General features: G+C 43.4%; 1 protein-coding gene across 8 annotated transcripts in view; it reads left to right on the top strand.

The window, feature by feature from the left end:
- Nucleotides 1-14,059: 14,059 nt before the first annotated feature.
- NEO1 (neogenin 1) overlaps nucleotides 14,060-19,103 on the top strand; it is a 246,573-nt gene continuing 241,529 nt past the window's right edge. For 5 of the 8 annotated variants that reach the window (XM_047736695.1, XM_047736693.1, XM_047736692.1 and 2 more), the window contains exon 1: nucleotides 14,061-14,523. In XM_047736695.1, coding sequence (XP_047592651.1) covers nucleotides 14,397-14,523 — 127 coding nt within the window. In that variant the 5' untranslated portion in view covers nucleotides 14,061-14,396. Of the gene's footprint in view, nucleotides 14,524-19,103 lie in introns of all 8 variants that reach the window. The other 3 variants (XM_047736691.1, XM_047736694.1, XM_047736688.1) reach the window with 1 other exon arrangement.

The raw sequence follows: 19,103 nt of genomic DNA, 5'->3' as shown, positions 1-19,103 counted from the left end.
AGACTTTAAAGATATGTGCTTCGGTACCACTCATAAAATAAAATCGGCTATCTGTGCACTATTGCCATGACTCTAAACTACACATTTTAAATATATTCAAGTATTTTGTATTTCAACAATCAAGTCTTTTTAATTTTGCTCATTTTTATGATTCATTATGTCCCTTTGAATGAATGTCCTCTTTTTTTTTTTAAAGATTTTATTTATTTATTTGACAGACAGAGATCACAAGGAGGCAGAGAGGCAGGCAGAGAGAGAGGAGGAAGCAGGCTCCCTGCTGAGCAGAAAGCCCGACACGGGGCTCGATCCCAGGACCCCAGGATCATGACCTGTGCCAAAGGCAGAGGCTTTAACCCACTGAGCCACCCAGGTGCCCCTCTTTTATTTTTTTATGATTTTATCTCTTATGGTAAAATTGCCTTGTAGCCAATTATTTATGTAGCAAAAATGTGACAAAAATGCTTGTGGCAAAGATGCTTATGGCAAACTTATGTAGAACCATGTTCACAGCATCCTGGGGTTGAGCATGCTAACTGAGCTGGCTTGTGGCCACTCGGCCAGTCCAAAGGCTGAGGGAATCAGCAGCAGGACCCTGGTATCATGACCTGAGCCGGAGGCAGACACTTAACCAACTGAGCCACCCAGGCACCCTGATGACTTTCTATATTGATTAGACTCACAATATTGTTCCTAGTTGAAGTATCTCTGGAAACTGGCACATGTAGACAGAGGGATTTTGGATACTCTATGAGAAACTTAAACTACTGAGTAGTAAAGCTAGGAACAAAAAAATGTCCAATTCTTTCAAGTTACAGCTGAAGTACCCTATTTGCCATGGTTACCCTTTCTTTCTATTTAGAATTTTTGTGTTGGCAAAAAAAAGGATCATGCGATAATGTTATTTTTAAGTTGCTACTGGGTCTATGAATAATTCATTTAAAGTAAAATCTCAATATCTTGTGAGCTTATTTTTGGGGCCCTAAACATTGATTAAAATATCAGCCTGTTTAACATAACAGCATGGCATGGTGCATGGCAATCTTTAGGAACACGTCTTCCCTCTCAGTGCTGTTAAACACTTCTGGTGGATTCCTTTTGCGTTATATCCCATTGCATTTTATTACAAAAGTTTCTTCTTGCCATTAACTTTACAATCCAATTATCAAAGGAATTTTCTAACTTCTTGCCTTAATGTTTGTTTCATTGGGATTAAAAGAGTTAAATGAACTTTTTTTTTTTAAAGATTTTATTTATTTGACACAGAGAGAGAGAGATCACAAGTAGGCAGAGAGGCAGGCAGAGAGAGAAGGGGGAAGCAGACTCCCTGCTGAGCTGAAAGTCCAATGCAGGGTGATCTCAGGACCCTGAGACCATGACCTGAGCCGAAGGCAGAGGCTTAATCCACTGAGCCACCCAGGCGCCCAAATGTAATGTCTTTGAGGTAACTGTCAAGTTGACAGAAATCATAAATTTATTCGTCCTCACCTCATTTTTTGTCTTCAAAGCAACAGATCAAGCTAGGAGTAAGGAAGGAGTATACGCTGTTGGCAACATTATACTTAGTTGTCCTGCTGAGACTGCCAATACAGTAGCCAAACAACCGTAATAATTTCTGGAAGGCATTTGTGACACTGACACTCGGCCCCATTATGAATTGCACCAAACCCCTGGAATCGTTGCATATGGGTCTGAAAGCTGCTGTCAGGCTATAAGAGCTCTTAATTGTTACTGACTTGTGCTAGATTTGCGTTCTACTTACAAACTTCTTTTTGGTGTGTCTGTGTTTGAATCAGGGCAGAGTACATTTGGACCCTTAAAATTCATTCTGTATTTCTTTTAATCAATACAAATCAAAAGCAGTCTCAGAAATGCCTCGTTGTCAATTACATCCAGCCACGTCAGAAGTAAATGTCATGTCTTCTGAGGGTTGCATTTTCTCAAGGAAGCAGTGTTCAGGCATATTTGTTACCTCAATTAGTCTGATTTAGTGGTTCAGTCAGTGAGCTAGTTACTCTGGCAGTCAGCAGAGTAATTCGATTTCTAAGCGGCTGGTAAGGGACTAAAAACCATACAAAATGCTAACTCCACGTCCTGAAAGCAGATGTACAGATCCTGATGTTCTTAGTGGCACAGCTGTCAGGGAAATGTGTTGGTCCCTGATACGATCTCCATCCAGGGCTAGAGCCCCTTGATGTCACATGCCTGGAGATTCTGCCAGGAGGTGACAGGAAGGGTGTTTCTTTTGGAAACCTAGTGCCCTGAAGTGATTCTTTTTCTTCTCCACTGTCTTTAGCTGGCAAAAGGTGGAGGCTGACAGCCCTGAAGATAGTACTGGAGGGTCTATTTTAGAAAGGGAGCATGTTATGCTCTAAGTCTATCAATCTTGTCTCCTTTCCGCTCACTCCAGAGGCCATGAAACTAATCTTCTATTGCTTAGATAGGTGCTTTGGAGAAGTGGTCACATTGTGACTGAGACTCCTTAGGACCTCAACCCAGCGGCAGAAACGGTGGCCTGCATTATCTAGATAAGAGATGAGGAGTGTGGTTACCAAGATAACCTAACCCGATGTATTGTATTCTCCCCTCTCTTAATTCCCTGCCGAAGTGATCATGCCAATGTAACATCAAAAATAATTATTTATCACCGCTAGAACTTAGAATGCTATCTGGCCTGCATTCCTGCCTCAAGAGTAAATCTCAGCTGTTTACAGAAACATATATTATATTCTAGGAATCTTTTGGTTGCAGGTGACAGAAAACCAATGCAAATTTCCCTGAGCTAAAGAGAAGGATTTATGGAATCAAGGCTGAAGCATTTCACCAAACCCAAGGTATAACTGAACAGCTATGGGTGCAGAGAGGCGGCTGGGTCTCAGGAACACTAGAAACTGAGGACTTGGGTGACGTTCAAATACTGTCTCATTCACTGTGGCTGGGATTCTGGGAGTGGCTTCATTCTCCTGTTGGTTGCTAGTTTTTTCTACGGGTGGGAAAACAAGACCTTGTACACTTCTTGGTTTGAACAGTTTAGACTTTAAACCACCAGAAAGAAGGGGCTCTCTCTCTCTCTCTCTCTCTCTGCGCATTCTCCAAGTTGAAAAGTCTTCCAGGCTCAGCTTGCAGCAGGCCCGCCTGACCCAAAGGAGGGTGGCCGGAGTGATTAGGGTAGCGTGATTGGCCAATCTCAGGTCCGGTGTCCACACCAAGCCCAGTCAACTGTGGCCAGGAGGTGAGAGGGCCCACAGGAATACGCGAGCTGCAGCGGGGACCAAGGGGTGGCTGACAGCCATTCCCACAGGTGTCCACCACCTAAACAGCTAAAACAAAAAGGATGAAGTTGAAAAATAAAAGCAACACGAAGATAGATTAAACACAAACCAAATAAACATAAAGAAAGTAAAATTTAAGACCAAAGTCTTTTAGCAAAGAGCATAATTTTATTTTGATAAGAGGTGTATTTCAGAATAAAAACACAACAGTAATAAATCCTAAACCATCATGTAACACATAGTAAAACCTGTTAGAAATCGTGTATGAGGGAAAAGAAATGATACATCTCTTAAAATACATGATACGTCTCTAAAACCAAAGAGATGCCATTAAAAAGCTATTTGAATTGATAAAAAGTTCAATAAAATGGTAGGATGAGATAAATACACAAAAATCAATAGCTAGCCTGTATAATGGCAATAACATATTAAAAATGTGATGAAAAGGGAAATCTCATTCCTAACAGCATCAAAAATACAAAAACGGTAGGCAGCAGACTGGAATGAAAATTTGATGAAATTAGCATAAAATTTATTTAGAAGAATAAATCATTAAGGATAACAAAAAGAATATATGTTAAAGGTAAGCATAATGAGGGAGAATTAGCCCCAACAGGTATTAGAATGTCTTATATTTAAGTAATTACACAGTGTGGTATTGATGCAAAGTAGACAAATGAATGAACCAGATAAGTAACTTTGACACAGATTCTGATATACTTTAAAATGCTAATACATAATAAATGTAGCTGCACAAACTAGTGTGTGAGGAAAAATTCATTCAGCAAAGAGTATTGGGACAACCGGTAGTTATGCAAAGAGAGGGGCATACCACCAAAGATAGGAGTCAATCAAGAATCTGGAAAAGTGATTTGTAGCAAATAGGATAAAAGTTAAATTTTTCCTCTTTTATTTTTTATTTTTTTTAAAGATTTTATTTATCTATTTATCTTCGAGGGGAGAGGGGCAGAGGGACAAGCAGACTCCCCACTGAGCATGGAACCCCGCCTGGGGTTCCTTGGAGAGGTTAGATAAGAGGCTCATGGGAGGTTGGAAATCCTTGTGGGGCTCCATTTCACAACCCCGAGATCATGATGTGAGCTGAAAAACCAAGAGTCAGAATCTCAACTCACTGAGCCACCCAGGTATCTCTAACTTTTCCTTTACTAAAAGCTCATTCAAGTCAGTAAGAAATTCAAATCAGTAAAGATTACAAAATAATGTAAATATCCCTGAAACTAATAACAAAACCCTGAAACTGATAACACATTATATGTTTAAATTTAAGTAATAAATCTTAAAAATAGTATAAATACCCAGTGATCCTATCTCAAAGGTGGGAATGCAAATTGGTCCAACTCTTTGGAATGTCATTAACAATATGTATCAGTGAATATATTCATACTCCTTGATTTCGTAGTTCTTTCTCCAGTGAAGTATCTTGGCAAGACAATTTGAAAAACATAAAAGTTTTATGAATCGGGGCACCTGGGTGGCTCAGTGGGTTAAGCCTCTGCCTTCGGCTCAGGTCACGATCTCAGGGTCCTGGCATTGAGCCCCGCATTGGGCTCTCTGCTCAGCGGGGAGCCTGCTTCCTCCTTTCTCTCTCTGCCTGCCTCTCTGCCTACTTGTGATCTCTGTCTGTCAAATAAATAAATAAAATCTTTTAAAAAAGTATTATGAATCAATGTACTCATTGCAGTATTATTTGTGTTGACCACGCTATATAAAATAGCAGCCCCGTCATCCTTTATCCCTTCCTTGCCTTTTTTGGGGGGGGGCATTTATTTCTAGACCTGAGAGCCCTGTCCAGCACATAGTAGAAAACTGATAAATATTTGCAGATGGGGGCACTTGGGTGGCTCAGTGGGTTCAAGCCTCTGCCTTTGGCTCAGGTCATGATCCCAGGGTCTTGGGGTTGAGCCCCACATGGGGCTTTCTACTGAGTAGAGAGTCCACTTCACTCTCTCTGCCTGCCTCTCTGCCTACTTGTGATCTCTCTCTGTCAAATAAATTTAAAAAAAATTGCAGAATGAATGAACAACATCAAACATCCAAAAATAAGAAAATGGTTTAGGCAATTATGATTTATCTACTCAACCTAATATTATAAGTAGTGCATATATTTTTAAGAATAATAATTTATAACATAAGGAAGTATTTATGATAAGTTCAAGAAAGCAGAATATGTAATAAGTTTAAGAAAGTAGAATATATATTTACACATACACTATGATTGCAAATTTTCTTACAAGCAGTTTCTTACAAAGTTACAAAGTTAAAAACTAGTATAAGAAACTATATATAGAAAAAATGACTTTTTTTTCTTTTATAAAACTGCAAATACAGAAAAAGCTTCGTGGAGAGGAATAAAAATGGAAGGAGATACAGCCAAACATTAAGAATGGTGTGGGAAGAGGGGCGCCTGGGTGGCTCAGTAGGTTAAGTCTCTGCCTTTGGCTCAGGTCATGATCTCAGGTCCTGGGATTGAGCCCCGCATCGGGCTCTCTGCTCAGCAGGGAGCCTGCTTCCCTCTCTCTCTGCCTGCCTTTCTGCCTACTTGTGATCTTTCTCCCTCTCTGTGTGTGTGTCAAGTAAATAAAAAAAAGTCTTAAAAAAAAAAAAAAAGAATGGTTGTGGGAAGAGAGAATACAGGTAATTTTACTCTTCTATTTACTTTTGAGCATTTTCCACAGGTTCCATAACATGCATTCCTTTAATATTGGGAAATTTGATAAATGCAACATCAAAAGAGATGGTTTTTAAAATCACCAACGTCAAGAGGGTATGATTTCAAACACAAATAATGACAAGAAGGAAAAAGAGAGGAGGAAAAGCCAAAGTATTAAATATAGTGAGTTACAAGTTAATGTTTTGGTTTATTTTAATGTAATTAGAGAAGTTTGGGTTTAAGAATATGAAAATCTGTAAAGCTGATTATCCTTTGAGTCACTGCTTACTTCTGTTAACCAACTACATTACCACCCTTAAGTACCTGTTAGAAACTCCGAAGCCATCTAGCAATTTCTCAAAAACATGTATCCCTGGAGCCACCCCTGGGAGTTTATAGTTCAGGAGGATTGGGGTGGAGTCTAGGAATCTTTCATGTGTTCAGCATATTCGCTGGGTGATTCTATATTTGGGAATCCCTGCACTAAGCATCAGGGAGGCTTTCTGTCTTGAGAGCCCTTGAACTTCTTCAGGAAACTCTCTCTTACCTGCCCTTGGGTCATTACTGCTCCTGCAGTGTTGCTCTAGCTGCTGTGGTTGTGGCGGTCCCCTGGAGGGTTTGTGTGCAGAATCTAGAAACTTCAGAATCTAGAACCCAATAGACTGGCCCTTCTCCTCCCTTAGGCTTCCATGGACTTACTAGAACTCCATAAGCTGTGTCGCGCTGAGCTGGGCTCCTCACAGGCCACAGTCTTCACCGTGATACATTGGCTTAGTGTCACCACTGATTCAGAGCCTCTCATCCAGTGGTCATTGTCATTCAGCCTCTTTTTTATAATGTTCTGCACTTGCTCCCCAATGATGCAAGCTCTCAGAGCTTAACCTCTGTTCCAAACATTTCCTCTGTTCCCCTGGAAGTCCCACCACGTTGTAAACAAATGCCTCTATTTACCCATTCTCTGCACAGGCATCCCTTCTCTCTCCTCTTTTGTTTTTTAAATCTGACTCTCTCCTGAGGCCACTTCTGTGGACCTCATTTGTTCAGATCTCAAGTGACCAGTAGGTGGTGTTAATATTCATCTGGAATCCCACTATCATTTCCCACCAGATCACTTATATTTTGGAGCAGAAACAAAAAACCTAAGGAGAACAAGAACTCTGATTTGGGGACTCATGGCATCTAGCTCAGTGTCTTTTTCATTGTTGTTGCCATATAATGATTGACTTATAAGACATTTCTCAGCTATCTTAAGTGTCAAGTGGCTTATATTCTTTCTCTCCGTTCCTACCTCTCCATGCCTGCCATCCTGGGTGACTTCATTGGCTTTGTGGATGACCCATCTCTTAGCTACACTGATCCTGCCCTCCTCTTCTTCTTCTCCTCCTTCTTCTCCATCATCCTATTCCTATTTGGTTCCTGTTCCAAGCTACAACCCTTCTACCCACCTACCACCATCACATACAGCCAGTCTGCTCTCCAACACGAGGGAGCTGAATTTGATAACATAAAAACTTCAAGAAGCTCATTTATTCCTTTAGCTTAAGTTCAATATAAGAGCTACCCATATTTTGGTCCCTTTCTATTAGCACTGAGAAACTCCCAAGCAGGAGGCACCCTCAACCTTATAAGCAATGCATCAAAAAGTAATGCACCAAACATGTTCCAGTATGTTGACACTCTCATTTTACCCTAGTCATTCTAACCATTCTGGATTTATTTCCTTCCCTATCTAGACTAGAGCACATGGTTTACCAGTTTAATAATTCACTTCTTGGCATCCTTGAATGCCTCCATCCCTTGTCTTTTACTTCTTCACCCACTCTTAGAAATCCCCACCTCTGGGTCAGTCCAACCATCCACATTCTCTCCTCTTACTATGTATTGCCTTAGAAATACTAGATCAACAAAAATCACAAATGCATCATTAAGAATTTCAGCTGGACCCATGTCCACTTCCCTCTCTTAATCCCCTCTGGCTCTTCCACATATATGCTGCTCTCCTTACCAGACCCCTTCTCTTTGTGCAGCAGAAGGCCTTGCTCCTACTTCGTGGAGAAGATCAAGACCCTCAAGAATGAATTTGGTATCCTCTTGTCTATGAACATATCTGCACAGTTGTATCTTTGCTTTCTTCTTTTCCGGCTCTTCCCCCCCAAGCAAATATGTAAACTTCCTTCTGTAATTTGAAAAATCTTCACATCAACATCAAATACATCAGATATTTATTAAATACCAGGTACCAGGTGGGGCAATCGGGATATAGTGATAAATGGAATCCAGCTGCGATTGATGCCTCTTTTCCCATGAATTACACATTCCTCTTTTACTTACTTAATTACAGTGGGAGCTGCCACATTACTGCCTGAATGGGTTAGAGTGGGCTAACCCCAGACTGACTCTCGGTCCTTCCACTGGGAAGTTCATAACTAAGACTGACAGTCGGAAGCAGACTGTAACAGGGTAACTGGGAAGTTTCTGGCAGTGGCCACTTTCTGCCATGTGGACTATGACACAGAGCCATTGTGCAACAGATGTGAAACGGAGGCAGATTCAGAAAGAAGGGCGGAGACACGAGACTCTCCAAAAGATGATTTTCTGGGTTCTATAAAGCACTCAAGTTTCTAGTTCCATTCCCGAGGTCTGGTTGCATCCTCGTCCTGAGATTCCAGGGTCCTTTCCATAAAATTTCTTTCTGCTTCAGACAGTATTTCGTGTTGGGTTTCTGTTGCTGGCAACCAAAAAGAAAGATCCTGTCTTTCTTGCTTGAAAGCTGGACTGCCTTGTTTGGTGACTGCTTCTGGTGGGACCCAGCCATGTGTCCTTTGAGGAGAGAGGACTGGGTAGCCATTGTCAGGATGTGGCTTCTTATTTCCAGTCTTCATTAAGGTGTTACAAGAACGACACATGCTCAAATATAGCGGAAAGCTGCCTGAAAACCACAGGGCCAGGGTGTAACTCTATTCTGTGAAGTCCTTTTTGCATATTGCCAGTTGCTTGAGACTACTGAGGTCAGATAATCATGGGCCTTGCTGAATGACAGCTGCCAAATTATCTACTACAGTGTTTCAAAGCTATCAATTATCCCCTTGCTCTCTTGAATCTTCAACACTTCCCTCTCTATTGGCTCCTTGGATCAGCAGTTAACTTCACTCCTCTCTTAACAAAATCCATTCTAGACTTCCCAACTCTTTCTTCCTATTATAAGTAAACACCTTGGGAAAGTTGTTCATACTCAGCGACAAGCCATAGCAATCAGGTGGTCTTACTCTCTGCTGCAACTGCTCTTGTTAAGGTTGTCCATGACCACCTTAGCAGGAAATGTAACAGATGTTTTTCAGGTCTTACCTTACTTGACCTCTCCATCACTATGGACCACTCCTGCATTCCTGAAGCACTTTGTTCCCTTGGGTTCTGTGACACTACACGCTTCTGCTTTTCTTTTTATACGTCTGTTTGTTTCTTTGCAAGTTCTTTTTCTTTTCTGTACCTTAAATGTGTTGGTGTTCCCGGGTTTAGTCCTAGTCCTAAATCTTCCTCTCTGGTCTGAAACTTTCCTGGGGCAATCTCAACCACTTCTTGGCGTTACTGTATATATTGGGGTATAATCCCAGTCCTTTCCCCACTATAATTAGAAGAGACAGAGTCATCTTATATTCTGACCATTAAAAAAAAGTCCTTCATATTACTGGATGTTCTCTCAATTATTTTGGACATCAGAATGTTCTTTGGGGGAACATGCAGCAGCATGAAATAAATCCATTCTGTGTTCATATAGAAGCCACCTGACAGAATTGGTAAGAAACAAAGAAATTTTACACAAATTTAGAAATTAGTTCCAGGGAGATACCTTCAAATTTTCAAGTGTTGGATGTGCTTGAAAACAAGCCCTTAAGAGTCATTATGGAAAAAATATAGATGAATATGGGTATAGGATAGATGATGTAGTGTCATTAGATACTGTAACCTGGAATAAAATTATCAGTGACAATGCCACATATCAAGTCAAAAATTGAGGTGGAAGTAAAGATAATCTGTCTTGGGAAACCGTGTCAGAGACTCAAAATGTGACTCTGGTGATGATAAAAAGCCTGTGAAGAGTTTCTAGAAAATCATTTTTTAAATTATATTTCATTAATAGATTAAAGTATATAAGTATAATTAAGTTAATGCATTAAATAGTATCAGTAGATCTCTGATTATTTCATCTACATCTTCAAAAGTTCATAAATTTAAGCTGGCTACAAAGTTTTATTGCGGTTGGATTTTAATTGGGAAAATGGGGCACGCTCTGTACTCAAAGGCGTCTTCTATTTAGGCATAGATAGTACATGCTGATGACTCACCTCCTGTCCAGTTCTCCCTGCTAAACCCCAGACCCAAATAACAGTTTACTGACACTTCTACTTAGATGTCCCTTAGGCACTTTAAATTAAACTTGTCCAAAGTTAAACTCACATTTCCTCCCATCTGCTCCTCTTCCTAATTCCCCTCTCAGTGAATGTCACCACCTTCATTCCAATGCCTAAACTGAAATCTGAGTCACCCTCGCCTCCGGTCTCCCACACACACCTCTGTCGCTTCTATCTCTCTCCTAAATCTCTCTCTTATCTGCTCACTTCTCTTAACTCCCTCTGCTTTACTCCAGGCCCCCACCATCTCCTCCCCAGACTACTGTGAACAGAATCGGAACTGGTTTCGTAGGTCTTGTCTCCTTCCAATCTACACTTCATGAAGCAGCCTGCGTGATTCTTCTAAAATGCAAATCCGATGTCAGTTCTCACTGCAGGATAGCTAACTCATCTTTGGCTCAGTTTAGAGACTGATGCTTCTTCCCTAATTCCCCAACCCCACCCTCCCTCTGCCCCCACAAACAATTTAGTCAGGTTAGATGCTCTTACTGTTTCCCACACTCCTTATCTTTCCTTACCATAACATTCTTCACACTTCTTTGTTACAACTCTTTCCTGCTAGACTGGGAACCTTGTCTATCTGGCTCACCATTGCGTTCCTTGAACACAGGGCAAGAGCATGAGACACGGTGTTTTATAAATATTAAATGAACGAATGAATAATTTTATCTCAGCACCCAGCACAATTTCTGGCAAAAAAAGAGATCTTCAATAATATTTGGTGCATTAATAAGTTGTTGTGGAACTACAGATATATGATTAAGCAACGTGTAATGAGCAAAATTAATATTGTGTAGGCTTTGTCCTTAAGGAGCACATAGCCTTCTTAATTAGGCTTAATTCAGAGACGGCTCTCTAGAACAGGTGGCTTTGGGAGAAGAAAGGGAGAAATAAAAATTCTTACCTAGTGAAATGTAAAGGGTGAGTGTAAAAATGTCAACACTTGGGTAGGAGAAAATCTTGTGCCTACATGAGTTACATGGGTAACTCCTAGTTAAAATTTTCTGTGTCTAGGAATTGTTCTATATTCGGACCTACTAGTCAGGGGGCTAGCTTTCTTCTTCGCTACCTTGGATACTGGTATTCGGCCAGGGAATCAGCTACAGAATCTAATTACTGCCAGCAATTAAACACTGAAATATATTTCCTCTCTAAAGTTGGAAAATAATCCTTTTACTACAGAGAATAAGATTTTTACCAAGTTTTATATTCATTGACTTTATTAATTTTTCATTTAATTTTTATATCAAAGTACACTTAGAATAAATTTCACAAGAATATTTGGTCTAGTTATTTTTGGCCTGCACTTTGATAACTTATACAAACATACAAAGGCCAGTCTGTTTTCTTTGCTCTAAAACTTTCTTTGTGCTCTATTCCTTGAACATGGGCCTCATGCTCTTAGATGAAAAAAGTGTTAATTTCACAAATGGCTTAATATATCTCTGTAGATTAATAGTTTAGACTACATAAAATATGTTGATTAGCAGTATAAATGTGAATTGAAGTATTAGTTGAAAATCTTGTTGGGAGGATGAAAATGATAAATAAGATTCTTAAGGAAAACTCTCAGAGATGCCTTAGTAGAGAGAAGAGAGGTTAATGAATTCAAATGCTGATTTTTTAGAGGGACTATCTACAATGTCAGTTACATTGCAATAAGAGGAGGAATCTGAATTCAAGTGTGTGCCTGGGGTTACTTTTCTTGAACTGATATAGGATCTATAACTTTTCATTTGGGGTTCCATCTATTAGTGGTTTATTAAAGTGAGCTTTATTAAAATTGTGATTTAATCACAAGTCAGAAATACATGATTTAGTCACCCTATTTTACAGAAAGTGCTTTAAACTTTTTGACTTAACTCCAATGTACATGATGGGCTGAGAAGTTAGTGGCACAGTTCACAAAAATGAAACATGAAAATCAGTCTGATATTTTATTAGCCACAACCCTTAAACTTCATTTTAAAAGTCACATTATACATTTTACAGTTTTACCAATGAAAAACTTTCAGACTTAAAAAAGATATCTGAAAATTAACATTTGCGAGGCAATTTATAGTTTCCAAAGGGTTTTTCTCATTAATTATCTCAGAAAACTGAATAATCACATTATTCATGATGTGATTATTAAAGGTTAATTAAGCAAATACTTGTGAAGTAATTGGGAGGTAATCTATTTCTAATTTAACAGGTCAATCAGGGGTATTTAGGAAATATTTTTGCTGGTTAACAACTCTAACCAAAACAAAAAGATATTTAAACGGTTTCCCTGGTGGAAAACAATAAGCATGTTTGTTCTTTTAGGAGTCGATTGTTTCAAAGAACTGGGATGAGGGTTCCTAATCCCACCGTTGGGATGATCTAAGAGGTTTCATGAGGAGTCTGAGCTCTTCCCTCCTAATGTTAACGCAAACCTTATATTGCTTATTTTGGCACTTCCCAATAAAAGAAAACATTTGAAGAAAATAATTACGAGAAGGCACGCAGGGATGTGGAAATCAGAGAAATAGCCATCTTCTCGTGGGAAGCAACACATTTTGGTTATTGACTATACAGAGCAGTGAACAAAAATCCAACTCATGTGAACAAGGAAGGCATGACTCTTCCAGCATTAACCACACAAAGACATTTTCTTAAGTCTTCCATGGGTGCAGTTTATAAAATTAGCAGTATTCCCATCAGCAGTGTAACTACAAACTGCTTTCCCCTAACTCTGGGAAGCCTGGGTGCTGCCTCACGATGACCAAGGGTTCAAAATCCCATTCCTCTCGCTCCCGGTTTACCGGCGAACCGCGTCATCTCCAGATTCGAGAAAGCGAAGTGCCCCGCAGAGGCATAGGTAAAAGGTCTGTTACAGCTAGAGGATCAGCACCGGGACGCCCTCGGGCTCAGGCTCGGTCCCGGCTCGGGCTGGAGGGGTGGACGCCGGGCACCTTTGTCTGCGCCCTGCTTCCCTGGACCGGGGCCGAGCGACGCCGGTGGGGGCGCGAGCCCAGCGGTCCGGGCGGGTCCCGGCCCTTCCCGGGGAAGCGCGCGGCGAGGGCGGCCCGGCCTGGAAGCCGGAGGTCAGCGGCGGCGCGGTGGGCCCCCTCCCACGGGAGCCGCGCCAGGTCCCAGCAAGAGCCGGGCGGGATCGCTATTGTTTTTGGCGAGCACATAAATCCCCGCGCCGACCCTCTGCGCGCCCAGGTTTCCTCCCGGAGGCCATTCGGTTTCCTCTGAGGCCCTATATAGAGGCCCTGGGCCCAGGCTGAGGAGAGGTGCGATCCCGCTCCGGCCTCCTGGACAAGCCCGAACTTCGAGCGCCTCGCGCCCCCAGTCTCCGCAGCCCGAAGTGTCAGGGGAGGTGAGAAAGGGGGCGATTTCTCCCTGGGGCGAGGAGCCCGCGGCTGGGGCGCGCATGGACTAGGGGCTGCGACTAGCGGGCGGCTGCGGGGAGGAGGAGGAGGATCCGCTTCTCCGGGGTTTCCCTGACGCCAGCAGCAGCGCCCGGCGCGCGCGCCCCGCTCCCGTCCGCGGCTCCGGGGGGAGGGGGAGGGGAGCGCCGCCGCGGCAGGCTAGGCGGCAGCCGGGATTGGAGCGGGGGCGGGCCGCGCACGGAGCCGAGGGGGAGCGGGCGAGGGAGGCGCGCGCTTGCGCGTGCGCGGGTGTGCGCGCCCCGGGCCCCCGCCCCCCACCCCCGCTGCCTGCGGTCTCCGCCCCCCTCGAGCTGGTGTGTGGAGCCGGAGTCGGCGGCGGGTGGCGGCGCCTGGAACCTGGAGACCGACCCCCCCCCGCCCCGACTCAACCCGGGCCCGGAATGTACTGACTCTCCCCCCTCTCTGCTCTCCTCCCCTCTCCGCCCCCCTGCAGGAGGGAGGCGCCCCCGAGTCTCCCCTCCCGCGAGAGGGGCCGCGCGGGCCGGGCCGGGCGGAACAGTGGCGGCGGCGGCCGCGGGAGCCGAGGCTGCAGCGAGGGACCGGCTGAGGCGCGCGGGAGGGAAGGAGTCGAGGGCTCCGCGGCGCTGCCGCTGCCGCCGCCGCTGCCGCCGCTCGCGGGGCAGAGATGGCGGCGGAGCGGGGAGCCCGGCGACTCCTCAGCACCTCCTCCTTCTGGCTTTGCTGCCTGCTGCTGCTCGGGCGTCCGGCGCCCACCGCGGCCGCCAGGAGCGGCTCCCCGCCGCAGTCCCCAGGTAAGCGGGGGCGCGGGCCCCGGAGGCGCGGGGTGGGGGCGGGGGCGCGGCATCCGCACCGCACCGGTGGCTGCGGTGTTTTTGTTTAGGATCCTGGAGGAAACGTGCAGGAACTTCTCTGCCTCGGTTCGGGTTGCCCAAGAGAAAGGGGGTAGCGCGGGGTGGAGAGTGAAGTAGGCGGGCGAGGGTGCCGCCGGGGGAGGGGCGGCCGCGGGGGCGCGTCGGGGGCTCCCGGGTCTAGTTCTGCGCTTTGTACCCGGAGGCAGGTTCACCCCTCGCCTCCCTCCCCTCCCCCAGGCTCATCCCACTTGTAAGAGTGGGACATTCTTGTGCTCACACAAGCACCAGTAGAGGCCACTACACACCTCATTAAATAAACAATCGCACGGCCAATTCATTAATTTTCAGGAAAGGAAGGGGGAGGGGGTGCTGGAACTCCGCATTCCCTGGCTAGGGATTTCCCTGCTGAGGTCCCAGGGAAGCGCTGGCAGATCTCGAGGGACACCTCGTGCGGGGATGGTAGCCCCGAGGCTGCGGAAGAGAGAGGGTGTCTGAGGGGCACAATTGCCCCCTCACAACCGCTAGTGTTGACTTAATGATGAGGGCGCCTTGGAGAACCGCTCCAACTGATTGTATCTGTTAGTGTTTCCGTTATGAAATGTTGCTTCTTTCCTGGGGATTACAACTCTATTTACAGCCTGGTAACTGCTCTTAACCTAGGGAATTGTCTGAGCATCGGATTTTAAGTACTTTATGTTTCCGAGTGGCAATGTATATATTTAGCCCGAAAAGCCCTTTTCAGGTGTTATTTTTAAATATCATAGATTATTGAAATTACCTGTGTCCCTGTTTAAGGAGGCCAATGAACAGACGCCAAGCCTGCCTGTTAGAAGACCTTACAGGGTAGTTGAGGAGCGGGACACATTCAGCAGTTGAAGGGCAAATTAGCATGTAATCTGGCTAAATTGTTTGACCAAGGTGGTGTATTGTAAAACTTGACAAAACTTTCACCTACTAGTATGAGATCTGAAATTTTTGCACTTGAACGTCATCTGATCAGGCACAGTGGCAGCTTTTAACCCCCAAGGCTTTACTTGTTTTTCGGATTCATACTGAATAATACTTAAAATCACACTGCAAATGTAACTTGACTGATAAACTTTATTTTGATTTTCTTGCAGAGTGTTATTAGCTCAAAAGAAAAGCTTTAAACATGAATACCAGTGGGCTTTATCTAAACAGCGATAAATAAATAATAGTGTTTTAGTATCAAACCTGCACTCGGCACATTCAGCCTGTACCTGGGTTAGAATACACATTTTGGGCCTGAAATGTAGGTTTACTGATCCACCTTTCTATTTTTGTGGATGGGCAAGAGAAATGTAACTATTTTGGAAGACGGATTCCTCCTCACTCTTAATTTTATATGTAGTTCCTATTATGTTTGTTTTAGGTAATTGGTGGAGGTTCTTTAGAATTTTGTCAGTAATTCTGTAAGTAAATAAAATGCCATTAATTTTATTAGGTTAATAAAAATCATGTAAGCAGTGTCTTAGGAGTGGTTGAAACATGTATTTCAACACTGATTCAATGGAAGGCTTTTATTTTGTGACGGTGAGGTGCAGACATTGCTTAAATGTGTGTCCGGCCCTCATGGAACTTCCAGTCTGGTGAGTCGGTAGAAAAGATAGCCGTTAAACTACCAATTATGTAATTAAGCACTAGAAAGAAGAAGAATGGGTTTTGAGAAAGGGTATACTGCCAGGACCCAATCTAGTCTGGGTGTCGGAAAAGTGAGATCTGAAGGGGAGGAGGGCTGGAGGTGGGGAGGCTCACAGCTAGTTAGTGGTATAAGTAGGGACTAGAGCACATATCTGATTCCTGGTTCAGAGTACTTTGCATATGCCATCCTGCTTTATTTCTCATTTCTGCAATAAGAAGGGGCTGGTCAGTTCTGTCATAAGCTGCAGGGAGATGGAGGGAACTGAGAACTGAGTAAGTGGCAACTGAAACAAGGGGTCGGTAGATCCCGTGTCATTTGTCAGTGGTTTTAATTTTTTATTTTTGTGGACGGGTAGACTCAAACCTTTCTGTGGGGGATTACAGTGAGTAGGTGGTAGGGTGATGGAGGTATTTGGTAGAAAAGGGAGAAAAATAAGGTGTGGGACAGTGGGATAAATGTAGTGGTTTTCCAGTTTAGGGTAGACTTTGAGGAGGACAAAGGAGGGAGATGAACTAGTGATGGAAAATGGTTGGCTGTAAAGGGTTGGAAATGATTAGGCACACTGGCTGGTTTTAGGAAGGAAGGAGGGGAAGATTTCTGAGAAAATGAGTAGGGACCTCGGGAAAGAAGTCAGGACAGAGCAGCCTGCCTGTGCTGTGCAAGGCTTCTCTAATCAGAGTGAGGGCTAAGGAATGGTGATGCGGTAGAATTGAGATGCAAGAATGGGAAAAGTAGGGAAGTCAGTGTTGAGGGGTCAGCTGAAATCAGTTTGAATTTAAAGTAGACCAGATGGCACCTGGGTGGCTCAGTTGGTTAAGCTACTGCCTTCTATTCAGGTCATGATTGTGGAGTCCCAGGGTCAAGTCTTGCATCAGGCTCCCTAACGTTACCCCTCTCATGCTCTCTCTCCCTCATTCTCTCTCTCAAATAAATATATAAATAAAATCTTTAAAAAAAAAAAAAAAAAAGCAGACCAGATGAGCTATTTCCAGTTTCTTCAGCAACTTTCTATATGCCAAGAGCAGAATTAGTGAAGTTTTAATCTTGTGTTGGTTTTTTTTATGAGTTACATGAAATATGTAGAAACCTTTTAAAAAACTTTACTAGAGTAATTGAATATTCTGTTCCTTGGTCAGAATGCAAAAAAGTGTTGGGGAAATGTCGTAATGATGGTGAGGCTAACCTTATTCTAGTCTTCAGGCGTGTACCGTAGCTAGGTGTACTGTAGCTACATTTCTCCTTTATGGGAACAATCCCCTTGTCAAAATCCCACATGGATGACACTATCTGTCTGAATCATTGACTTGATGTGATTTGTTACCTCCCAGGGTGGTCTGTTCCCGTTTTGAATAACTTTTGCCAGTAAACACCGCTTTATGCTGCACTTTTAACTTTAATTTTCAACCTTCCCACTCTTCTTGATTTTTTTTCCCCCTTTCTCACCTTTTTGGGCATCACTCTGTTAATTCATCTTTTGTGATCAGTTCATTGTTTGTTATTCAGGCTTTTCTTTCACTCCCTTATTAAATGTTGGCATCAAAGATGATCTCCTGTCTGGTCTTTATTGCTACCTGTAAGCTAATGACTCTCCTAGTCCACTCTTCTTTATGTGCCATTCAGTAGCTTCTCTGAATAGGCACCTTAAGTTACACAAGAACAAAGGTAAACTCATTTTTGCTCCCCTTCCCTCCTCCTTCACTCATCCCCTTTCTGTAGACAATAACAAACCAATTTCTGGCCCTGGGCTCTCACATTTTTGAATGATTGCATAGACTTGTCTTCCTGCATTACCTGTTTTGGGCATCTCTGTGCGCCATTCACCCAAGTTGAGATCTAGAAGTCATCCTGGATTCTCCCCTTTCTCTCATTCTTATAGCCCATACTTCTGTTTGATTTTTACTGCCTAGATATTTCTTGAATCTGAAACTTTTCATCATCATCCCCACCTAGACTAACAATAGTAGCTTTGTAATTCATCTCTTTATCTTTGCTCTTACCCTCCAGACATCTTCCTTCCCGCCGGAATGAGTTTTCCGATGTCCTTTTCTGAGTATGCCATACTTCTACTTAAAATATCTTATTAGTGTTCCACAGCTTGAGTGTCAGAGTCCTTGGCATGAAGATCGTGAGGCCTTTTGTGTTCTTTACCACTGGCCTCTCCCACCCTGAATTTGAAGCCTCATCTCTTGGCACCTCTAATGTGTATACCTGGTGTTCCACCGCTTTGGGTTCGTTGCAGAGCTTCCTGTCCCCATGCCTCTGACATGCTGTCCTTCCTCCTTTTCCTCCTCCTCCTGCTGGTGCTGCTTCTCCACCCCTTTCCCTCCCCCTCTCATTTTTTTTCTTCTTCTTTGTCCTTTCTTCCTGTTAATTCCACTTCTCACCTTGTCTACTGAGATTCCTGTTCATTGTTCAGTGAGTTTTTCTCTGCTATTCCCCTGCCCAAAGAGAGTTAGAGTTGTTATTAGCTGTGTTCTCATCGCTTTCCAAGTACTTGTAACTTTCCAAGTCTCGCGTCACTTACTTTCTGAACTCCTCAACTTGTCTGGACCTCTTGAGGATTGGGACTTTTCTTATTTACCTTTTGTGTACCTAGTGTATCAGAAGCATCTGGAACAGAGTGGATAACTGGTAAAATGCTGATTGAATGTTGAATTGCCTTTGTTTTTACCCTTTAGGGCCACATATATGCACAAGTCTGATTTCTTTGTGTGATGGCCTTTCACACGTTTAATGACAACATTTGTGTATGTGCAAGTATGCCACTTTCCCTTCCTTATCTAAGTGAATTACCCTTTGTTCCGTCAGCCACTCTTCACATTACTTACTTTTCTGACCCTTTGTGAACTTGGCCATC

The sequence above is a fragment of the Lutra lutra genome, chromosome 7 (assembly GCF_902655055.1).
Source record: "Lutra lutra chromosome 7, mLutLut1.2, whole genome shotgun sequence".
Classification (NCBI taxonomy): Eukaryota; Metazoa; Chordata; class Mammalia; order Carnivora; family Mustelidae; genus Lutra; species Lutra lutra.
Note: the sequence above shows the minus strand (reverse complement) of the source record. Positions and strands in the feature narration are given on the sequence as shown.